Source organism: Manis pentadactyla, chromosome X (genome assembly GCF_030020395.1).
Source record: "Manis pentadactyla isolate mManPen7 chromosome X, mManPen7.hap1, whole genome shotgun sequence".
Taxonomy (NCBI): domain Eukaryota; kingdom Metazoa; phylum Chordata; class Mammalia; order Pholidota; family Manidae; genus Manis; species Manis pentadactyla.
The window spans coordinates 30,580,858-30,602,441 of NC_080038.1; the positions used below are offsets into that span (position 1 = coordinate 30,580,858).

At 34.4% G+C, this 21,584-nt stretch overlaps 1 protein-coding gene across 1 annotated transcript in view; it reads right to left on the reverse strand.

Annotated features, from left to right (window-relative positions):
* Window positions 1-21,584, reverse strand: part of LOC118917636 (cilia- and flagella-associated protein 47-like) — a 113,139-nt gene that overhangs the window by 22,230 nt on the left and 69,325 nt on the right. Inside the window, exon 21 of the mRNA XM_057496019.1 lies at window positions 20,363-20,457. Coding sequence (XP_057352002.1) covers window positions 20,363-20,457 — 95 coding nt within the window. The remainder of the gene's footprint in view (window positions 1-20,362; window positions 20,458-21,584) is intronic.

Genomic DNA, 21,584 nt, shown 5'->3' on the forward strand with positions numbered 1-21,584 from the left:
CAGAGTATCGTATTTGGTGAGGTATCTCTTCAGATCTTTCACCAATTGCTAAAATTGGGTTCTTTTTGTTTTTCCGTTGTTGAGTGTTAAGATTTTAAAAATATATATTTTGAAAACCATTCATTTATTACATAGCCAAAAAGTTTACAAGAGAAAAATAAGGAGCATACATATGGATAAAAGATTCAGTTCACTAAGACAAAAACAAAAACAAAAAATGAGATCATAGATACAGAGAACAGATTGGTGGTTGCCAGAGGAAGGGGCTGAAAGGTGAATGGGAGGGAGTTGAAATGGGTGGAGGGAGCAAAACTTACAAACTTCCCATTATAAAATAAATAAGTCCTGGGATCTAACCTACAGCATGGTGACTATAGTTAGTAATGCTGTATTGCATATTTGAAAATTGTGATGAACGCAGAGCATAAAAGTTCTCATCACAAGAAAAAATATTTTTAACTATGTATGGTGACAGATGTTACCTAAACTTACCATGGTGACCATTTCATAATAAATACAAATATCAAAAATTGAAATAAAAGGACTCAACTCAGCAAGAATATATAAAAATTATTGGCATATACACACCTAAAAACAGTAGCCCAAAATACATCAAGAAAAAATTGACAGAACTGGAAGGAGAAACAGACAATTCTACAGTATCTGGAGACTTCAAAAACCCACTTTAATTAATGAAATAGAACAACTGGGAAGAAGACCACTAAAGAACTAGAGGACAAGAGAAATACTATAAAACCACCTAGAACCAATAGACTTATATAAGATGTTCTACCAAACAATGGCAGAACACACATTCTTCTCAAAGGAGCATGGAACACTGTCCAGGAGAAATCACATGTGAAGCCACAAAGATTATCTTAACAAATTTAAAAAGATTGAAATCACATAAAGCATCTTTTTTCATCACAATGGAATGCAATAATCAATCAATTACAGAAGGAAAACTGGAAATTCACAAATTTGGCAATTAAAAAACATACTCTTAAAACAACAAATATTTCAAGGAAGAAATCACAATGGTATAAGATAATATCTTGACACAATTGAAAATGAAAACATGGCATACAAACTTACGGGAATCAGTCAAAACACTGCTAAGAGGGCAGTTCATTACAGTAAGTACACTCATTATAAAAGGAGAACAACCTCAAATCAACATTCTAAGGAACTAGCAAAAGAAGAGCAAAATTAAACCCCAAACTAGCAGAATGAAGGATATAATGATTAAGGTGTAGGTAAATGAAATAGAGAATAGAAAAGCAATAGAGAAAACCAAAAACCAAAACCAAAACCAAAAAAAAAACTCCTAAAAGCTGGTTCTTTGGAAAGATCAACATCATTGGCAGACGTTCAGCTAGTTTGACTAAGAAGAGGGAGAAAAGAGGCAAGTTAAGAAAATTAGAAATGAAGTGGGGACGTTACTATTGTTTTATCAAAATAGAAAACATTATGAGAGAATAGTATGAACAATTGTATGCCAAAGGAATTGGATGACTTAGATGAAACAATTACCTAGAATCTACTAAAACTGACTTGTGAATAATAGAAAACCTGAATAAATATAATACTAGTAAAGAGATTGAATCAGCAACCAAAACCCTCCCTATAAAGAGAAGCAGATGGCTTCACTGTTGAACTCTACCACATATTTAAAGAAGAATTAATACCATTTTTTTCTCAAACACCTTCAAGAAAATTGAAGAGGGAAAACTTCCTAACTCATTCTAAAGGCCAGCAATGCCCCGATACAAAAGAAAAAGAGCACAAGGAAAAAAAAACCCTAAAATCCAATATCCCTAATGAAAATTGATGCAAAACTTTTCAACAAAATACTAGCATAAAAATTCAGCAGCATATTACAGGGATTAGACACCATGATCAAGTGGGATCCATTTCAGGAATGAATGAATGAAGAGTGGTTCAACATACAAACATCAATCAATGTAATACACCACATTAACAGAATAAAGTTTAAAAAATACATGATCATCTTGATTGATGGATAAAAAGTATTTGGAAAAATTTAACAGCTTTTCATAATGATAAAAATAAACTAGAAATAGAAGAGAATTTCCTCAAAATGATAATGCCCATACATGAAAAACCCACACAGCTAACATTATATTCAATGGTGAAAAGCTAAAAACTTTTCCTCTAAGATCAAAACAAGACAAGGATATCTGGTTTTGCCACTTCTATTCAACATAGTACTGGAATTTCTAAACAGACCAGCAAGAAAAAGTTGTAAAGCTGTCCATATTGGAAAGGAAAGGGCAAAATGATCTGTTTGCAGCTGACATGAACTCAGAAAAACCTTAATGATCCTACACAAAAAAGTTAGAACTAATAAATGCATTTAGCAAATACACAGGACACAAAATCAACACACAAAATTAATTAAATTTTTACACACAAGCAATGAACAATTTGGAAAGGACTAAGAAAACAATTCAGTTCAATAAAATCATTATTTGCATAAATCTACATATGTTAAAGTATAAGTGTGCACTGAATAATAAGGAAACCTAATCAATATCTCAAATACTATGAAATACTTTCAAGAACTGAGAGTCCATAGTCTCCATTCTTTCTCATTTCAGTCCATTTATATGCTCAGCATATTTTTTCTTCTTCCAACACACCCATTTGAACGGTACTACCTTTTTATTATCCCTTAACAAACAGAAATTATTTGTAAAACAATTCAAGAGTTCTATATAACAAGACCATATATTATAGACCAGAATGAGAGACTAAGTATTTATCTCAAAAAATAGAAATGAATGAAGGAACTATGGAAGCATTTACAGGTCTATTTAGTAGCCTATGTTTTAACTGAAAGAGCACTTTTAAGCCACCTATCTTAGAACTATGCCACTGATTTATGCACTTTTTTCCCCAGTGAAAACCCTTTGTCTTGGCAACGTAATTTCTATTTTATTTCTAAACAATTACATTTTTAAATCGCATCTTTATTTTTGGTTATTAATTAGCTATGGTAGAACGGACAGTAGTCAATTTCCTGTAAACTTGTTACAAAGACTAAAATGAGCTCAGCAACCTGTCAGTAATGAACCTTCAAACCAAATGCAGTAAATAATGATTATGAGGAGAATATGTGTTTCAATGATGGTAATATTTTTCTACACTATATGTATTTGTAATTACTTTGTTCTTTATATTCATCTGTTCTGGTTAAGGCCAATTAACCCAAAAGGAAACAAAAATAAATAAAAAGTTTGATTGTTGGTAGTTGTGTTTATCAGAGTGATAGGAAAATTATTAGACAGCTGTAGAAAACTATAGTACAACAGAAATAATTGTAGCAAGGAAAAGCAACACTTTAAGACACAACATAATTGACTTAATGGAGATTTTCAGTTTGTCTGAAGAGTGTTACAAAAACAATCTAGTAAGAACAGTAATTATAGCTATAGCATTTTCAATAGCACAAGCTTTCATTATGACAAGTGGATTTTTCTCCCCTGCCAAACAATTTGATTTTTCAAAATGCTTTCCTAACAGTCAATAAAACAAACATTTTCTACTATATGTCATTTTCTAAAATTAGGAATTATTAATTTCATACTATTTTGTAAGATGTAAATCAGACTCAAGTTTAAAGACTAAGCAGTGTAATTTTACATTAATGTTTTTTCTTTAGAAAATAATGAAAAACCATTTATAGGATGTTTACTCTGTGTTAGGCATATGCTAAATGCTTCCCATTCATTATCTATTTAATTCCTTTAATAAACATTTGAGTTAATTATTTTAATTAACTTGTTAGACTTATTTTAAAGTTGAGCAACCTGAGCCATAGAGGTTGGGTAACCTACCCCAGGTCACATAGTTAAGTAAGTGACAAGGGCATATATATTTACCTGACATAGAATATGGGAAATGGCACATTAATTCATGTCTGAATATCACCAAAAATACCACAGAATAAGTGGGCTTTTGACTGGAAAACAGCAAAAGCATTCACATATTTACAAAAGATTTATGTTGACCTAAAGTAACAGGCCTCAGATATTGCACCTTGATCACCTAAACTATGTCTTCCCTTAGAAAACATCCAAAATCAAGTTTCCATGGCAACAGCTACACCTGGAAAGGCTCTTGACATCCCACCTGCTCCTCCCACTGGCTTCATCCTTAACCCGTCCCTGTCGCTGCTGAGGAATTACTGTGAAGGAAAATCTCTGTGTGGCTAGATTTTGATCAACTTGTGAATTTCTTGGAGGCATGAAATTCTGTCAAGAAGTTTTTTCTTAAGTGTTTGGTCTATGCATAGTATGTTATATGTGATCAAATGAATTTTGTTTTGTTTCTCTAATTAATATCATACTACATAATTAATATATAAATCTGAGTAGCAAGACTAAAGCCAAAACTCTGAGGAATCCTCTGTTAACCCTCCTCTTCTCCTCCTATCTTTTTCTTGCTTCATTTTAACCTTATTTCTAACTCACTTTTGTTTTATTTCCCCTCCATTAGGGGGCCAAAAGGCAAAGTGGAAAAAACAAAATTATGTGGCTAATGAAGAACAGAGATAAAGAAACCCAGGGCTGTGGCCACATCTGCCTTTATTCTGTGTATAATACAGCTCTTGTCTCCCACTCTTTTTAAATTGAAATAAAGTTGATATATAATATTATATTGCTTCACATGTACAGCATGACTCAATAATTATATACTTTACTAGATGCTGGCCACAATTAGTTCCCCCTATTACCAATCAAAGATGTATTGGTTATATTCTATATGTTGTACTTCCATTCCTATAATTAATTTAAATTTTACAATTTGTAGCTTGTATCTCATTATCCCCCCAGCCCCTATTTTACTAACCCCTCCAGCCCCCTCCCTATGGTAACCAACAATCTGTTGTCCATATTTATGGGTCTATTTTTTGTTTGTTTGTTTGCTTTCTTTTCTAGATTCCACATGTGAGTGAAATCATATGGTATCTGTCTTTCTCTGCCAGGCTGATTTCACTTAGCATAATATCCTCTAGCTCCATCCATGCTTTCGCAAATGGCAAGATTTCCTTTGCTACGGCCGAGTAATATTCCATTGTGTATATGTGCCACATCTTCTTTATCCATTCACCTACTGATAGACACTAAGGTTGCTTCCATATCTTTGCCATTATAAATAATGCTGCAATGAATATATATCCTTTCAGATTAGAGATTTTGTTTTCTTCAGTAAATTCCCAGAAGTGGAATTGCTGGGTCTTATGGTATTTCTATTTTTACTTTTTTGAGGAACCTCCATATTGTTTTCCATGGTGGCTGCACCAATTTACATCCCCACCAACAGTATAGGAGCGTTCCCTTTTCTCCAAATCCTCACCGACACTTGTTCTTTCTTGTCTTTTGCACAGTAGCCATTCTGACTGGAGTGAGGTGATCCTGCTCTTCCTAAGCTTTTAATGTTTATGATAAAATATATGGTAATTTAGCGCCCAACTGTACTTCTATAGGCTCCTTTTTTGTGTCATTATACTGTTTGTTCTTTCTGTAACACATTTTTGACAAGAGTGTAACAGAAGACATGGCAAACTATAGGAAAGAATTGTTAAAGCCTACAGGATTCAGATTTCTGATGTAGAGGATGGTTTGTCATGCCTTAGCTTCAGCAAGAACCTATGCTTTCACTGCTGGGACAAAACGTTATAAAAGTGATAGTCTAAATTGCTATTAAAACTGCATGCTTTTTCCTGATCTGTATTTTTAAAAGTGACAATTGCATTTCATTAAAATGAAAAATGTCTGTAATCATTTCACAATGTATATATATATCAAATCATCACATTGTGCAGGATAATTAATGATATTCAGATACCCAGAAGACTTTAATCTACATACCTAGCTATCTTATCTATAATCTCTACTTATCTATATCTCCTCTTAGCTCCATAAAGTCATGTTATCTATTAGTGATATCAAATGTTATTGTTTATTTATTTGTCTGGATTCATTGCACAGTGAAGGTGGCTTCTAAAGCCTCCATATAAAGCCTTCATTTTTTTTTATTTTAAACTTCTTTGAGTAATTTCTGCCTGAAATAAAAATGAATATTAGTATTTTTTAAAGGATTTTTTTTATCTTGGTATCACTAATATACCATTACATGAGCAACATTGTGGTAAGTAGATTCCCCCCATTATCAAGTCCCCACTACATACCCCATTATAGTCACTGTCCGTCAGCATAGTAAGATACTATAGAGTCACTATTTGTCTTCTCTGTGCTATGCTGCCTTCCTCGTGCCCCCTCCCTGCACATTATGTGTGCTAATCGTAATGCCCCTTAATCCCCTTCACCCTCCCTTCCCACCCACCCTCCCCAGTCCCTTTTCCTTTGTTAACTGTGAATATTAGTATTAAAAAGCATCCTTAGGCCCCTTCCAAGCAACAAAAAGGGGGAGATCATTTCTCATAAGAGTGCAGAATAGTAAGAGGCAATTATTCACCAGTATTTGTAACACTTTTTGAAGTAGTTTCACTTTAAGAAAAAATATTTAAAAGTTAAAAAATGTTTTAAAGTTTCAGAATTTCTGTATCATCTTCTAACTTGACTAATTCTAAAAGTTTAATTCCTCCCAGATTAGGAAAGCATCCTTTAAGGGTGCTTTAGATTTTAAACATTTCTATAAAATGTATGAGTAAATATTTACAATAAACTCCTATATCTCAGATTCTTAACTGCAAGTTTTACATGAGAAAAGCCAATGATCTGCCAAATTATATTTTTATTTTATTGTATTGCGAATAACTCCTCACAAAATACACACCTGTTTTTTGATCTGTAAAGCAGGACACACACACACAGAACTTTATTTTTACAACAATATGTATAAAATTCAAAATTAAAATATAAAAATTTTAACTGGAATACCATAGTGGATCTGTCAGCCTCTAGAGCCACTACTGTCTTCTTCTAAGAGCAAACTTAATTTATATTGAATAGAGCAACTCCAGCCTAGAAAGAACACATAATCAAGTATTATGAGTGAATGCTGTGCCAATTAAATGTGGGTTTCATGGCAAACACTAGACTTGCAGGCAAATCTTCCTTCAGCTTAATGTAGTATATGCAGTTTTCAGATTTATGTTTTTCTCCAAATTTCTAAATCTTTCCTGTTCTCATATTTAACACACTCCTATTATTGTATTAAGTAATTGAAAAAATATTTTAGAAATGATTTTGTTACTGAAATGTATTGCTTTTTCTTTCAATATTGACAATACTTACTGCTGTTTGCCAGCTGTTGGTCTGGAGGCCAATGCTGGCCTGGCAGTCAAAACATGGATTATCTGGTGTAAAAGGCAGAAAATGCACTATATGTCATCACTCACTGATCTATCAACACAAATGAATTTATGTAGAGCCAATCATCTGAGTGGGGCTTGAGACTAGAATTAATACTTATTTTGATTTTTGGAGTTCGGGGCAGGAAGAAAAGGTCCAGTGCTCACAAGCCCTTGAGGGTAGATGGAAGGGAAGCCATCCCAAAGACAGATGGCTAAAGCTGTCATGAAACATCTGAGCACAGGCTGCCTGGAACAGCAGAGATGGTAAAAGCAAAGTGGAAAGCCCAAAGGAGCAGGCGAGGATGCAGGCAAACAGCTGATTCTCTCCGCAGAGAGAGAGCCCTGATTTTGCAAACCATTTCTTTCACCTCAAAGAGCATGAAAGTGTTTGATAGCACCCTACCTGTTCTTTTCATTGAGACAAACTAGGTCAGAGTGGGGAGAAAAGCAGCTGCAAATCCTCCCCTCCCTTATACCAGTATCATGTTACAGAGAATTTTAAAAAATGGGGATTAGCTTATTAAGTAAGTGTGATAAACATTAACTGAGCACCTACTAGATGAGCACATTTCATATATTCCCATTTAATGCCCATAACCACTCTGAAAGGTTAAATAGTACCTATGCTTTACATGTAAGAAACCTGATGTTCACTGAAGTTAAGGTCACAACCACCTAAGCTTCAAATGACAATTGCAAATTTAAATAGCACTACTTTTGCTCAGTATCACATTCTGAAAATACATGTGACAAGCACTGCTGCTTATCACGTACAACATTAGGCATTAAATTTTGAAATGAATTTGTGTTTTAAAGATGGCAACTGTAAATACAGTTTCTGGAGAGTGTGTCCTTTCAGAGTAACAGGATGCAAACGATAAAAACTATTTCTATCTTGCTTAAACATAGGCCTAACATAAGAACTTTATTGTGTGCACATTAAACATTTTGTTTTGACATTAGACAAAAGCTTATTGAAAGGGAATTTTAAGAAGTCTTTAGCAAAGCCAACTAAAAACTTGTTTGCAATTGTTTGGAAGGGGTTTTCTTGTGCCAGTGTCATAATAGATCTCATTTCAGCAAAAGAACTGCTAATTTGCAGGAATGGATGTTAGCTATAATTCACAGTTGGGCTGAAATGAATGAATATAATCACTCTTCGGCAACCAAAAAAACCACTTCTGGATGCTTTTGAAAAAATACAAGGTGAATTGGTGGCTACACGAAAATTAAGCATTGTTACCTACATTCTGGAGCTGCCAGCTTGGTGAGGGGTCATGCATAGTAAAAGAGATTTTCAGACCACTCTATAATGAATGTTCAGGGTAGAAACTAAATTTACTGCTAAGACTGGAAACTACCTTAAATGTGGCTTCTCAATATTTAGTTTTCTAATGTAGAATAAACAGTTAAAGCTCCTTGGTGGCTCTGAGCTGTGCCCAAGTAGTGTTCTGTAACATGTAAAGACTTGACACAGTAAGTGAATGCTATACGAAACATTCTTTTTTTTTAATTTCAAAAGAAGTTTTTTATTTTTAAATTGAGATATAATTGTCATATAAAATGGCATTAGTTTTAGGTGTAAAAACATTCTTGTTGTTTAATGTTTTAGAGATTGTTTTAGGCTACCATGCCATGACTAATATATTAAATTATTTCAGTCTGACTTTGTTCATACATTTAAATGGTTCATAATTCAATAAATGATCCTTGTTATTGCCTTTCTCTGTTGTACTCCCATTAACCTTGTGGACATAGTCAACTACCCGCATTTCCCCTCTGCACCCCTTTATTTTTGGTCACAAATAAATGTCATTAATGATTGTACGAATTTCCAAAGACCATTTTCCTTGGAGATGAAAGTATGTTTGTTGCTCACAAGTAGGAATTCATAAGGCATAATTATGAAGTCTTAAACTTAGGTAAAAAAAATTAACTGAACTAGTTAATGAGAAGAAAAGTTGTTCAAAATATTTAGGGATTGCCATTTCTACAATGTATTGGAAAAGATTCACAGAATCCTCTCTCAACTGAAAATTCTAAGTTGAACATGCATAAAACCTAAGAAAGCAAGAAAGTACTGCAGTAAGTCATCACTGGAGATGACATTTGTTACTCTGTGGTGGTCAGAGTCTCGGCTTTAGGGGTTATAATCAGGAATCAGCAACACATCAGCAGCTGAAGAGCCCACACTTGCATGGCTTGGCTCCAGATTTCACATTATATTTTTGGCCTACCAAACTCCAAATTAATTATTTGGCTTCATAGCTCTTCATTTCCCTTCACAGAAAAGGGACCTAGAGTTATCCCGACAAGTTTAGGCAGTCACCTGTTTGTTCTTACTAAAATTTGCCTTTTAAGGTTCTGTTATAACCCTAATATTCCCAAGCTGGAGGGCACTGAGCTGATTAGTGTGACATTCTCATAAGGATCTCAGAGTAGTTGTGCCAGAGACATTTGTGCTCTATGTAGATTATTAAAAAGCAACTAGAGCATATTATTAGAAAAAATGATATGTAGATTATATCAAGTTGTAAAACCTTAATTTTACCTGTACAAGTTCATCTTCCTTGTACGGTATTAGGAGTGAATTGCTCTACGTTGTGAACATGCATGTTTATAGCCATCACTACATCATGCTTGTGAATCATATTATGGTATGGCAATCAAAATAAATTGAAGAATTATTGTTACTAAAGTATATGCTAACCACTGAGGCCTTATCATCTTCACCTAAATATTAGTCTTGTGCAAAAAATCAAGCTTCTACCTGAAACAAATGGAAATTTAGTTGCATATTTCATTCACTACTAAAAATATACAATAGGCCATTACTGCATTTCTATATTGTATTACATTCTAATCCTCTAACAATGGACAATAATATTAGCATTTTGCATTCTAATATTTATGCCAACCAGAGACATCATTTTCTGATTATTAAAGAGAGAATTAAGCCATCATGTTTTAATACACTCAGTCATTAACACATTATTTCTACCATGCCTACACATGTGATGTCTGCTTGGTTTTGCCTGTTTCCCTCTAAGGTTCCATATTTTCATATCTAGGTTTACGGAGTCAATATTTTTCTGAAATTTACTGATGTACAAAGATGATTTGCAAATCAAGGTAGAGCTGGGCTCTTTCTCCCTAACTAGTACATCTATTCTGATCACTTTTCTCTCAAAGTTAATGGTATCCTCTTCCTTAGAGTTGCTTACTATCGGAAGTACACTTGACTCTTCTTTCTCCCTTATCTCTCCACATCCCAGTTTTCATCAATGCAACTGTGGTGGACACTATGCTGCATTGACCAGATTCCTTCTCAGGAACAAAGGATTTATTTCTGCAGCTGATGGGAATGATGGTGGAAGATGCCCATCAGGTCAGCTCCCTTTAGGCATCACCTTGCTTGAAAAAAACCTCGTCCAAGGTCAAACCTCCTGCCACACATAGCCCACTTTCAATGACCAATCAACACAGCAGCATAAAGACCCAGTCCCCTTCTCCTAACATGGGACAATTCCGAAGGACCATGCTGGCTGCAGAGGCCCCAGTGAGTTGACTAAAACCCCTCCCTGGGGCTGTCTGGAAGCCCAGCTTCTCCCCCTGGTCAATATACTTCCTTTCCTTTCCCTTTGCAAGTGTTGATTACAACACACTCCCTAATAAATGTCCTACAGGCTAATATCCCATCTCAGAGTTTAATTCCCTGGATACCCAAGCTGTTATAAAATCATTTTCCATTTTTATTTCTCTTTAAATTGCCCCTCTGTTTTATAACCCACTATCAGAGGCCTAGGTCAGTTGGCCCTTAACTCTCATTTAGAACGGTTAATCTTAACTCTCTGTTCCACGGCCAAAGAGGCATTCCAACAAATATTTCCACATAGGCACACTTGCAACATGATTGTAGCTCATTGCAGGCTGCTGTGAGAGTTATAACCCAATTTTAAAAAGGGCAAAGGACATGAAAGGATATTTCTCCAAAGATGATATAGATTGCCAAGAGGCACATGAAAAGATGTTCGATGTCACTAATTATCAAAGATATTTAAGTCAAAACCACAATGAGTTATCACCTCACACCTGTTAGAATGTCTGTCATCAAAAAGACAAGAGATAACAAGTATTGGTGAGGATGTGAAGAAAAGGGAACCCTTGTGCATTGTCAGTGGGAATGCAAATTGGTGCAGCCACTATGGAAAACAATATGGAGGTGGTTCCTCAGAAAAACTGAACTAGGGCTACCATTTGACCCAGAAATCCCATTGCTAGGTATATATTCAAAAGATTTGAAAGCAGGGTCTTGAAGAGATATTGTATGCCCAACTTCATAATAGTACTATTCAAAACAGCCAAGCAGTAGAAGCAAAACAAATGTCCATTGATGGATGAAAGGATCAACAAAATGTGGTATAAATATTAAGCCTTAAAAATGAAGGAAATCCTGTCACGTGCTACAAATGAATGATCCTTGCGTACATTATGCTAAGTGAAATAATCCAGCCACAAAAAGACAAACACTATGATTCTACTTATGTGAGATATCTAAAGTAGTCGATTTTATAGAAACAGAAAGTAGAATGATGGTTGCCAGGGTCTGTGGGGAGGGAGGAAAGGGGAGTAGTTAGTTGTTTAATGGGTATAGGTTCAGATTTGCAAGATGAAAAAGTTCTAGAGATCTGTTTCACAACAATGTGACTTAACACTACTGAACTATACACTTCAAATGGCTAAGATGGCAAGTCTTTATGTTACATGTTTTCTGTCACAAAAGTGAAAATCCAAAAGATCATGCCAAGTGAAACAATTCAGAGACACATGGTCACATATTGTATAACTCCTTTTATATGAAATATCCAGAATAGGAAGGGCCATAGAGACTGAATGTAGACTGATGGTTGGCAGTGGCTGGTAAAGAGGGATGGGGAGAAACTGTTTAATGGGCAAAGGCTTTTACTTTGAAGTCTCGGAAATTTTTTTAAATGGCATAGAGGGGGTGGTTATACCATAATGTAGAGGCACTAAGTATCACTGAAATGTTGACTTTAAAATGGTTGATTTTATGATACGTAAATTTCTTCTCAAATTATTTTTTAAAAAATACAGGAAGGAGAGGTCAATCTGAGATTTCTAGGAATTCCCCAGAAACACACCATTTGAAGATTTCAAGATTATGTAGAAATAAAAAATATGAGTCTATTTTTCAAAAAGATTGAGACTATTAGATCTCATGAGATTATTCTATTAATATGAGATTAAACAGCTAAACCATTCTTCCTACCTAATATTCTCCTGTCTTCCAGATGGATGCCTGTGACAAAGAGCACACTTGAAAATAAAGTGGCCTAAACCTTTGAATTCTAATTGGTAATTTCCTCCTGCACCCTGAGCTGAACAGTCCAAAAGTATGGGCATGAGTAGGATTGGATGCAGCTCCAGCCTCAAGTATCAGTTTTGGAAATTTAGTTGTAAACTGCATAAATTACACAATTTATTAGAAATTAAAAATTATAAAAATATAAAATCCATATATAAAAGAACTGAAAATGCAACTGAGTATCAATGATAAAATTTTTATATATGTAAAAATTACTACGGTACTTCAAGTTAAATTATAAAATATGAAAATGATCAAAAATTCATTTTTTCTAAAGACCCCTTTATTTTTTAACTATGTGCTTTTTAAAATTAAAACTTAACATGATTTACTTTAAAAATAATTTTTAAGTATCAATCCTGCAAGAACTGTTGCTCTCTGGTTTCTTGGTCAGTTTCTAGAAGGGGAAAGGAGGAATATAGGCAAGAATGGCAAATGTTTTAAATGCAGGAAAGGGAAGAATAATAGTACCACTGACATATATCTAAGTTTCCAAGATCATGAAAACAAGTACTAATGCTTTCAGAGGCACATACACGTAGTACTGAGCTACACTCATAAAGTTCATGTTGATGATCTGAAAAGTTTTGAATAAAATGAATAGCTAAATGATAGAAAGGGAACATTTTACAGCTCTAGTCATGCATATTACCCTACTAGGCAAAACACTTGGGTTTTCATTTTCTTTTTACTCAACATTAGCTGGCTGCTATGGTTTGGAAATGTCCTCACAAAATTCGTAAGTTGAAAACCTAATGCCCAAAGACAACAGTACTGGGAGGCAGGGCCTTCAGGAGGTGCTTAAGTCATGAGGGTAAAAGCCCTCAAACCTGGGATGAGTGCCCTTTAAGGAGACCCCACAGATCTACCTAGCCACTTCTACCATGTGAGGACATAACGAGAAGTCTGCAGTCCAGAAGACTTCACCCTACCATGCTGGCACCTTGATCCTGGACTACCAGCCTCTAGAATTGTGAGAAATAAATTTCTGTTGTTTATAAACTACCGACTGTGGTATTTTGTTTCAGCAGCTCAAATAGACCAAGACACTGACCTTACCACTGACAATTCCATCTCCTGTCATAAAATCATCTGTAAATAGTCTGTTCTCAAAACAGAATTATAGGAGCATAAAAATATTGTGGCATGCTTTATTTCCATGGATGTTTCATTTGTTTTGAGAAATCAGAACAAGCAGCTCATTCCCATGACATTCATTCTATTTCTGTAGAGACACCAGCATACAGATGTCAACAAGTAAATTGCATAAAGATATATTTCATGTACAAATACTACCTGCTTTTGTATTTCAGTCCTTAGAAAAAACAAAAGTTTTCTTGATCTTATTTCCCCTGGAATTTCCCATTATTAATCATCAGCAACTATATTGTCTGACTTCTATTTTTCCTTTTTGTTTGCCTTTTTTTCTTATTTGAGTATTAATATAAATCAATACTTTCTATCATGTGTATCTCAACAGCATATTATTTTAGATTATATCTTATTCTTTAAGTTTTTTTTATATGATATGGACTCATATTTTAAAGTTAAATAATATATAAAAGTATGTTTCCCAAACCATCATCCTCATCTGATTGTGATGGATGGAGACGGTGCCAATGGAAGACGCTGAGGGAAATGGAGAAGGAGATCAATAGAAATGTTAAGACAAGGAACCGAGAGACAGGCCAGGGTTCTGGACAGACCTCCACATGGATACTGAAGTCACTCAGAAAATGAGAAGAGTAGGGTGCAAAATACACAATGAGCCCAGCTGGTAGCAATGTCTAGAGGTCACTACTTAGTAAGGGAAAGTGGTAAACTCACGTAATACAAAGTTTGGAGAGGCAGCCATGTCTAACAGATAAAGACCATCTAGAAAACTAAACCCAGTGAGCAAGGCTTCCAGAAGTTACGGCACCTCTAGAACCATGCACAGATCCACAGGAACGGCTATATAAGCAGCAGCACCCCAGAGGTAGCAATGTTTATAATATGAAGAGACCAGAAAGGGAAAGGAAGTCTGAAAAAACACTGAAGACATGTGGAAGTGTGGAGATCGTAGAGGGCAGAAGGGAAGGGAAAGAGGGAGATCCGAGCTAGCTGGGATGAAAAGCTATTCAAAGGTCTCCACTTTGGGCGATGACTGAAGTAAAGAGTGCTCATGATGGATTAAGTCTTGACAGTCAGTGGGTAATGAGTCTTGCCTGTTTTTGGTCTAGTGTGGGGTCCCAAAGTCAGGAGTGGAAGACAGGAGGGTGGGAGAGGACTAACATACAGCACGACTGTGGACTTCACTCAGAAATTTCTGAAGTTATTGATGATGATGATGCTGGTAATTATCACAATAACTCAATGTACTGAACCTAGCCCTTCACTGTCTCTTTTAAGTATGAGGGCTTTCTCCTTCCTGAAACATATATATTTCCTAAAGTACTTTGTGCTGAATTCACAGAGCTGAGAGTCAATCTCTGCCTTCTCTTATTGCCGATTTCGTGTATGTAGAAGTTATACTGGACTTGCCTTCTCTTAACGCACATCCTCATAATTTACATAAAATGTGTTTTTACCCAAGGTAGCCCTGTAATTACCCAGAATGCAAAATTGAGAGGTTCCAAGATTTCTTCACCCATGAAAGCCTTATCCCTTCAACAAAAGTGTATGAATATTAGATTTATATTTTACACAGAAACTCAGAGAAACAGAAAGGAAGAGTCCTATTCTTGTGAAAGCATTGAGGCATCTAACGAAGAGAGAAAACCTGGAAACTTTTGTGATGTGTACCATTCCAAGGGCTTTCCTAGACTTTATCATTCACACAGAGGAATACCTCACGTTGAAAATGATACTCTTGATAAAGAAAAGAGTTCAGCCCCCCAGCCAGTGTTGGTAGACAAAAATGCTTAGAATAGAAAAGGGGCAGGTGTCATTCAAATGTCTTATCTTTTAATCCTTGAAGGATTGTTTTTAACTTCCTGTAAGAGTGATTGGAAATCTAGAATAGCCACTATGAAATGTTTATCCAAAGGTTGCATATCCTTAAAGGGCAAACAAAGGATCATGGGGAAAAAAACAGTGAAACAGTGAACAATTATCCCTCATTTTCAAGAGCTTTACAGCAAATATACAACAGCAGAGATGAAAGCCACGGATAGCTGCAGGGCAACTGAGCCACCACATATTAACTAGCCTGTGTTACAGGGCGGACCTGGGCCACAGCAGCAGGAAAGGTAAGGGTATGAATAGGGAAATATCTACACCAGTGCTGTTAAATACAACTTTCCCTGATGTTGGAAACATTCTCCACTGTCTAATAGCCATATGTGAATATTGAAAACTTGAAATGTGGCTATTTTGACTGAGGAAATACAATTTTAATTTTATTTAACTGTAATTAATTTAGAGTTTAATATCCACATATGGCTAGTGGCCACCATATAGGGAAGCATACAGCTCTACATATTGGCCCAGAAGACCCATGAATGGATAACAAGGAAAGGAGGGGCTTGAGCAACTTAGTATAAACAAACAAGGCCAGTCAAGGATGCCAAATATAACTACAATTGCCCACCCGCACTTTCGATTGTACCCAAACCTGGTACAGCATAGGAAAGGAAGGGTTATAACTAAAATAAATCAAGCCCTTTATTGCTGATTTCACACTTTCCTGCTACACAAGTCACCCACAAGAGCACCCACTGGCTATTTATATCTACACACATGCACACACGCTCACACAAAGACAGATAACTTGCAGCTAGCTATAAACATAGTGGAGGGCATTTGAAATGACTGGAAACTGGATAATCAATCTGCCTCACTGGCTCAAATTTATGGAGCAAAATCTCACAGGGTATGTTGTCTCTGCAGGGTTTTTTATGTTCTCATTGTTGGACTAAATTATATTCCAATACACTAAGTAAGTCTCCCTTTAATATACCAACTAAATGTAGAACAATTCAAAATCTTAAGCAATCCATGGCACTCCAGAGAACTGTAAATACATATAATTTATTCTAATTTTATAATCGATTTTTAGAATCCTAGAAGAGCCACAATCAAAACATTAAAAGTAGATTTACGAGTTTTTCATTGTTGACAGTGTTAAATAGTGAATTGGACTCAAAAAATGAAAATATCAAATTGCAGATGCATCCTCTCCAAAATCATTTAACAGATTTAAGGTGGATTATATATTTTTTTCTAATTTTTAGTGACCCTTAAGTTAAATGCTTTTGTTGATGATGACATTAAAAACACAATATATATATTTTCATTGCATGAAAATACAAAATCACAATAGGGACTTATTAAGAGAAGCTGTAACTTGATCTTACTAGATTTTAAAACCTAGAGAATAAATTACTACACAAACTTATTATTCTCCTTATGGAAGAATGTATGTGTGTAGGCAGGGGGAGGGTCTGCATTCCTCTGTGCTCATGCATGATGCAGGCATTGGGTAGGAGAATGACATTCCTTAATACTGCCAAATACTCACTTGTCACAGAAGGATTTTTTTTTGAGTTTTCTTTTTTACCAAAATTATAAGAATACATACTTGAGAAGGTAAAACAAAATTACAAACCTCATTTTAAAAATCAGCATTCCCTTCCCTCCACCACTGTGTACTCTCTCTCACACACACAAATACACAAATACATACACAAATCCACATGCAATCATTTTCAACTTAGTTGTTTCTTTTAGATTTACCTCAACATAGTTAAGTAAACTACACACAGTGCAATAAATAAGCCTCAGTAAACATAAATTTATTTCCCTAATACAAAGTATATTCTCCAATCACAATGGAATACGTTAGAAATCAGTAACAGAGGGCAATCCAGTAAATTCACAAATATGTGGAGATTAAGCAACATATCCTAAATAACCAATGAGTCAAAGAAAAACTTACATAAGAAATTGCAAAACACTTTGATGAATGGAAATGATACAACATACCAAAACTTTTGGGATACAGGCAAAGGATTACTTAAGGGGAACGTATAGCTGTAAAACCTATACAGAAAAAAAGAAGAAAGACCTTAAAGCAATACCCTAACCTTCTACCTCAAAAAAACAAGGGGAAAAAAAAGGAACAGTAAAGAGACTTACAAAAATGGCATTTGATTGCAACTTCATGAAATTGAAGATTTGAATGCTAACAACCAGGAGAAAAGTTAAAAAACCTAAAAAATGCATATGAAAATTTTATGTCCATAGGCTAAAGGAATATGTACTATTCTTCATCATGTCTGGACTCCCAACATGGTATCATAAAAGACCAGTGGGTCAGGTGGCTAAGGACATAACACTGTATTGTCTAAGTTCTATAGCTCACCAGAAGCTAGCCTTGGCCAATCATTTAGACCACTGTGCATCAGCATACCATTGGAGAATAGAGGGAAAAAAACAAAGGTTTCAATGCTTGTCTTATGGGATTCATGTGGAAATAAAGTGATGTTCAATAGGAGGGCCCTTTATAAACTCTAAATGCTATATAATTATAAATTAAAGGATTGTTACTAAAAATTTTTTAAAGAATTAGAAAATTCAAATAGATCTATAACAAACAGGTAGATTGAATTAGCATTATTTTAAATGACAAAGAAATTACCAGGACCAGATGACTTCAATGGTGAAATGTGTCACTAGTTTAAAGAATTAATATAACCCTTCACAAATTTTTTTCAAAAATATAAGAGAACACTTGTCAATTCATTCTAAAGAGCCAATATTACTGATTCCAAAACCAGACAAAGACAGCTAAAGGGAGGAAAACTGCAGATCAAGATTCCTTATGAATATAGATGCAAAACCCCTTGAGAAAATATGAAGAAACTGAATCCAGCAATATATAAAAAAGATTATACTCCATACAAAATGGGATTTATCCCAGGCAGGAATATAAGGTTGACTTAACATACAAATATCAATGTGCCATATTAATAAAGGGCAAAATCATGTGATCATCAAAATGAATGCCAAAAAATTTTGAGAAAATCCAACATTCCTTCATGATCAAAATACTCAACAAAGTAGGAATAGAAGAGAACTTCCTTAACCTGATAAAAGGAATCTACAACAAAAGATCATTGTTAATATCATATTTAAAGGTAGAAGGTAGATGCTTTCCTACTAAGATCAGGAACAAGATAAAGATGTTTGCCATTTGTTGCCACTCCCATTCAACATTGTAATGGAATTTCTGAAAATCAGGAACTACAAAAAGTAAATCCATCCAGATTGGGAAGGAAGAAGTAAAAATTTCTGTTTGCAGATGGCATGTCCTTGTATATAGAAAATTCTGAAGAATATACTGTCAAACTGTCAGAACTAATGAATAAGCTCAACATGGTTGCAGAATACTCAATCAGTGTTTACAATCTTGTTTTTCTATACACCTGATGTGAAAGATTTGAAAATGAAATTAAGAAGATAATACTATGCACAATAACATCTGAAGTAATTATTTAGAAATAAAGTTACTAAAGAAATGGGAAATTTGTATACTGAAAACTACAACGCATTGTTGAAAGAAATTAAAGGAGACCTAAATAAATGGAAAGACATCCTATGTTCACGGATTAGAAGACTTAATATTGTTAAAATGGCACTACTCCCCAAATTCTTCATAATCCTTATCAAATTTCCAGCTGGATATTTTGTGATAAGTGACAAGGTGATCTTAAAATTCATTTGGAAGTGCACAGGACACAAATTAGCCAAAAGGAGAGCAGTATTGGCAGACTCATGTTTTCCAAATTCAAAAATTAATACAAAGCTATAGTAATAGAGACATTGTGTTACTGTGAAAAGGATAGACATACAGGTCACTATCATTCTATAGATCTCAGAAATGAACGTGCTTTTTATTTCATTTATTTATTTACTGCATTTTAATTCATTCATTGAATATAGATTGCTGTGTACCAAAATATATACTGCTACAAATATAACGTTAAACTTTATGTCATACTGTTTTCCTCCTTTCAATAGTAATACAATTGATGACATACAGCTATTGACTAGATTATTTTTAAATTCTCATCTATTCTGGATTAAAATTTGTGTTAAAGTATTACTAGAAAGATATTTCCCAACAAGAGCTTAAACCATTGTATTGCTTCATAGATAATTAGGATGAAGATAAGCCAAGCAAATAATTTTACCCTCTTCTGGAAATTCTAAATAATGTAATATGGTAAGAAAAAGAGGTAAAAATTATAATTATTAAAATGGAAGAGACAAGCAAAACAATTGCAATCTATTACAGTATTCCGTGATAATCTAAATGTAAAATATTACAGTATTTTAGATTTGAAAAACTAAAAGAAATTGAAGGATAATTAAAAATAATTAAAGTTTAAAGTGGATAGTTTTATATCTCAGTGATGTTATGTATTTTCAAAATGTAAGAGCAGAGAAATACATAAAACCCAAACATTTACACTGCATAAAAGATCAATTATTTTACTGAATTAAAGGGTATACTCAGGCATGCTCAAAAGTTAGAAAAAGACTCACTATAAAAAGAGCTTCAGTGATCCTCACTGTTAGCTTCTGAGTGAGGATTATCTTAACTCTACTACTCTCCAGCAAAATGAACAATAGAAAGCAAAACTTACTTCTTTGGGAGAAAATGCTATGCCACACTGCAGAGATGTATTTTCCTCTAATTCCAAAGAATTTATTTTGGGAAATGCCGGGCCCATGAATTCCCCTGTAAGACAGGTGAAATGACATATCAGAAAAGCCAGATGCATACTTTTTATGCCATTGTTAAATGTGAAAATGGAACTTTGAGAACTTTCATCAACATGTTCATAACAACCAAAGAGCAGTTGTGGAAATATCTGTGCAGGGCTGATATTAAGTGACATACCTAGATTCTGAGCAGCAAAACTGATATCCAAAAACAGAACAAATATACATTCAATCAGCAAAACACAGACAGTAAACATATTTTTAAAAATCTCCAAAGTTCAAGAAATATATTACAGTCATACTCAGATGAATGTGGAAAGGAATAAATGTCAAGGTCAAGTAACTGATGGAATCTTAAGTCCGAGAAAGTTGGGAAATCTCTTCTCCAATGAAGATGGAGAACCTTTAACCAAGGACAGGAGACCCTGACCTCCTCTGATGCCTCAGAGTCCACAAAGAAGATAAACACAATTTTATATGAGTAAAGTTGCCAACAAAATGGTATCAGTCCAGATACAGAAGAACTGGGTGGAGATACAGAAACAATTGTCAAATAATAATGCAAACGTCAGGGTCAAAAATTATAACCACTTAAATAAACTTCTAAAAGAAATTCCTGAAAGATCAAATGTTAGTTATAGCAGTACGTCTGCCCTCATCTAAATTCTAAAAATCCTTTTTTCTCATTAAAGATTTCTGGTTAATCCAAGGAATGACAATAACTTCAACTATCCCTGCCTGGACATGAACTTCAATAACTCATTCCACCCTCCTTCATGGTAATTTCACTCACCTTGGTGTATGATGTAAAAACCAATAAGAATAACAAAAACTTCATTAAATGCATATTAACACAAGCATTGCTTATGGTATGGGAAAAGATACACGTGTTACACAGCAAAGAATATCAACCTACAGTGGACATATACCTAGAACATAGAAAATTTAATAAAAATAAATGGATAAATAAATCAATATTCATAAACATTTTTGGAGTGTATATATATATAAACATATAGTTTATGAAATGTAATAATGCAAGGAAACTTCAATAAATATTTCTTGAGTGCCTACAAAGTACACAGCACTAAATTGGACAACTCTAGTAGAGAACAAAAATTGTAAATGTTGTCTTTGACCTCA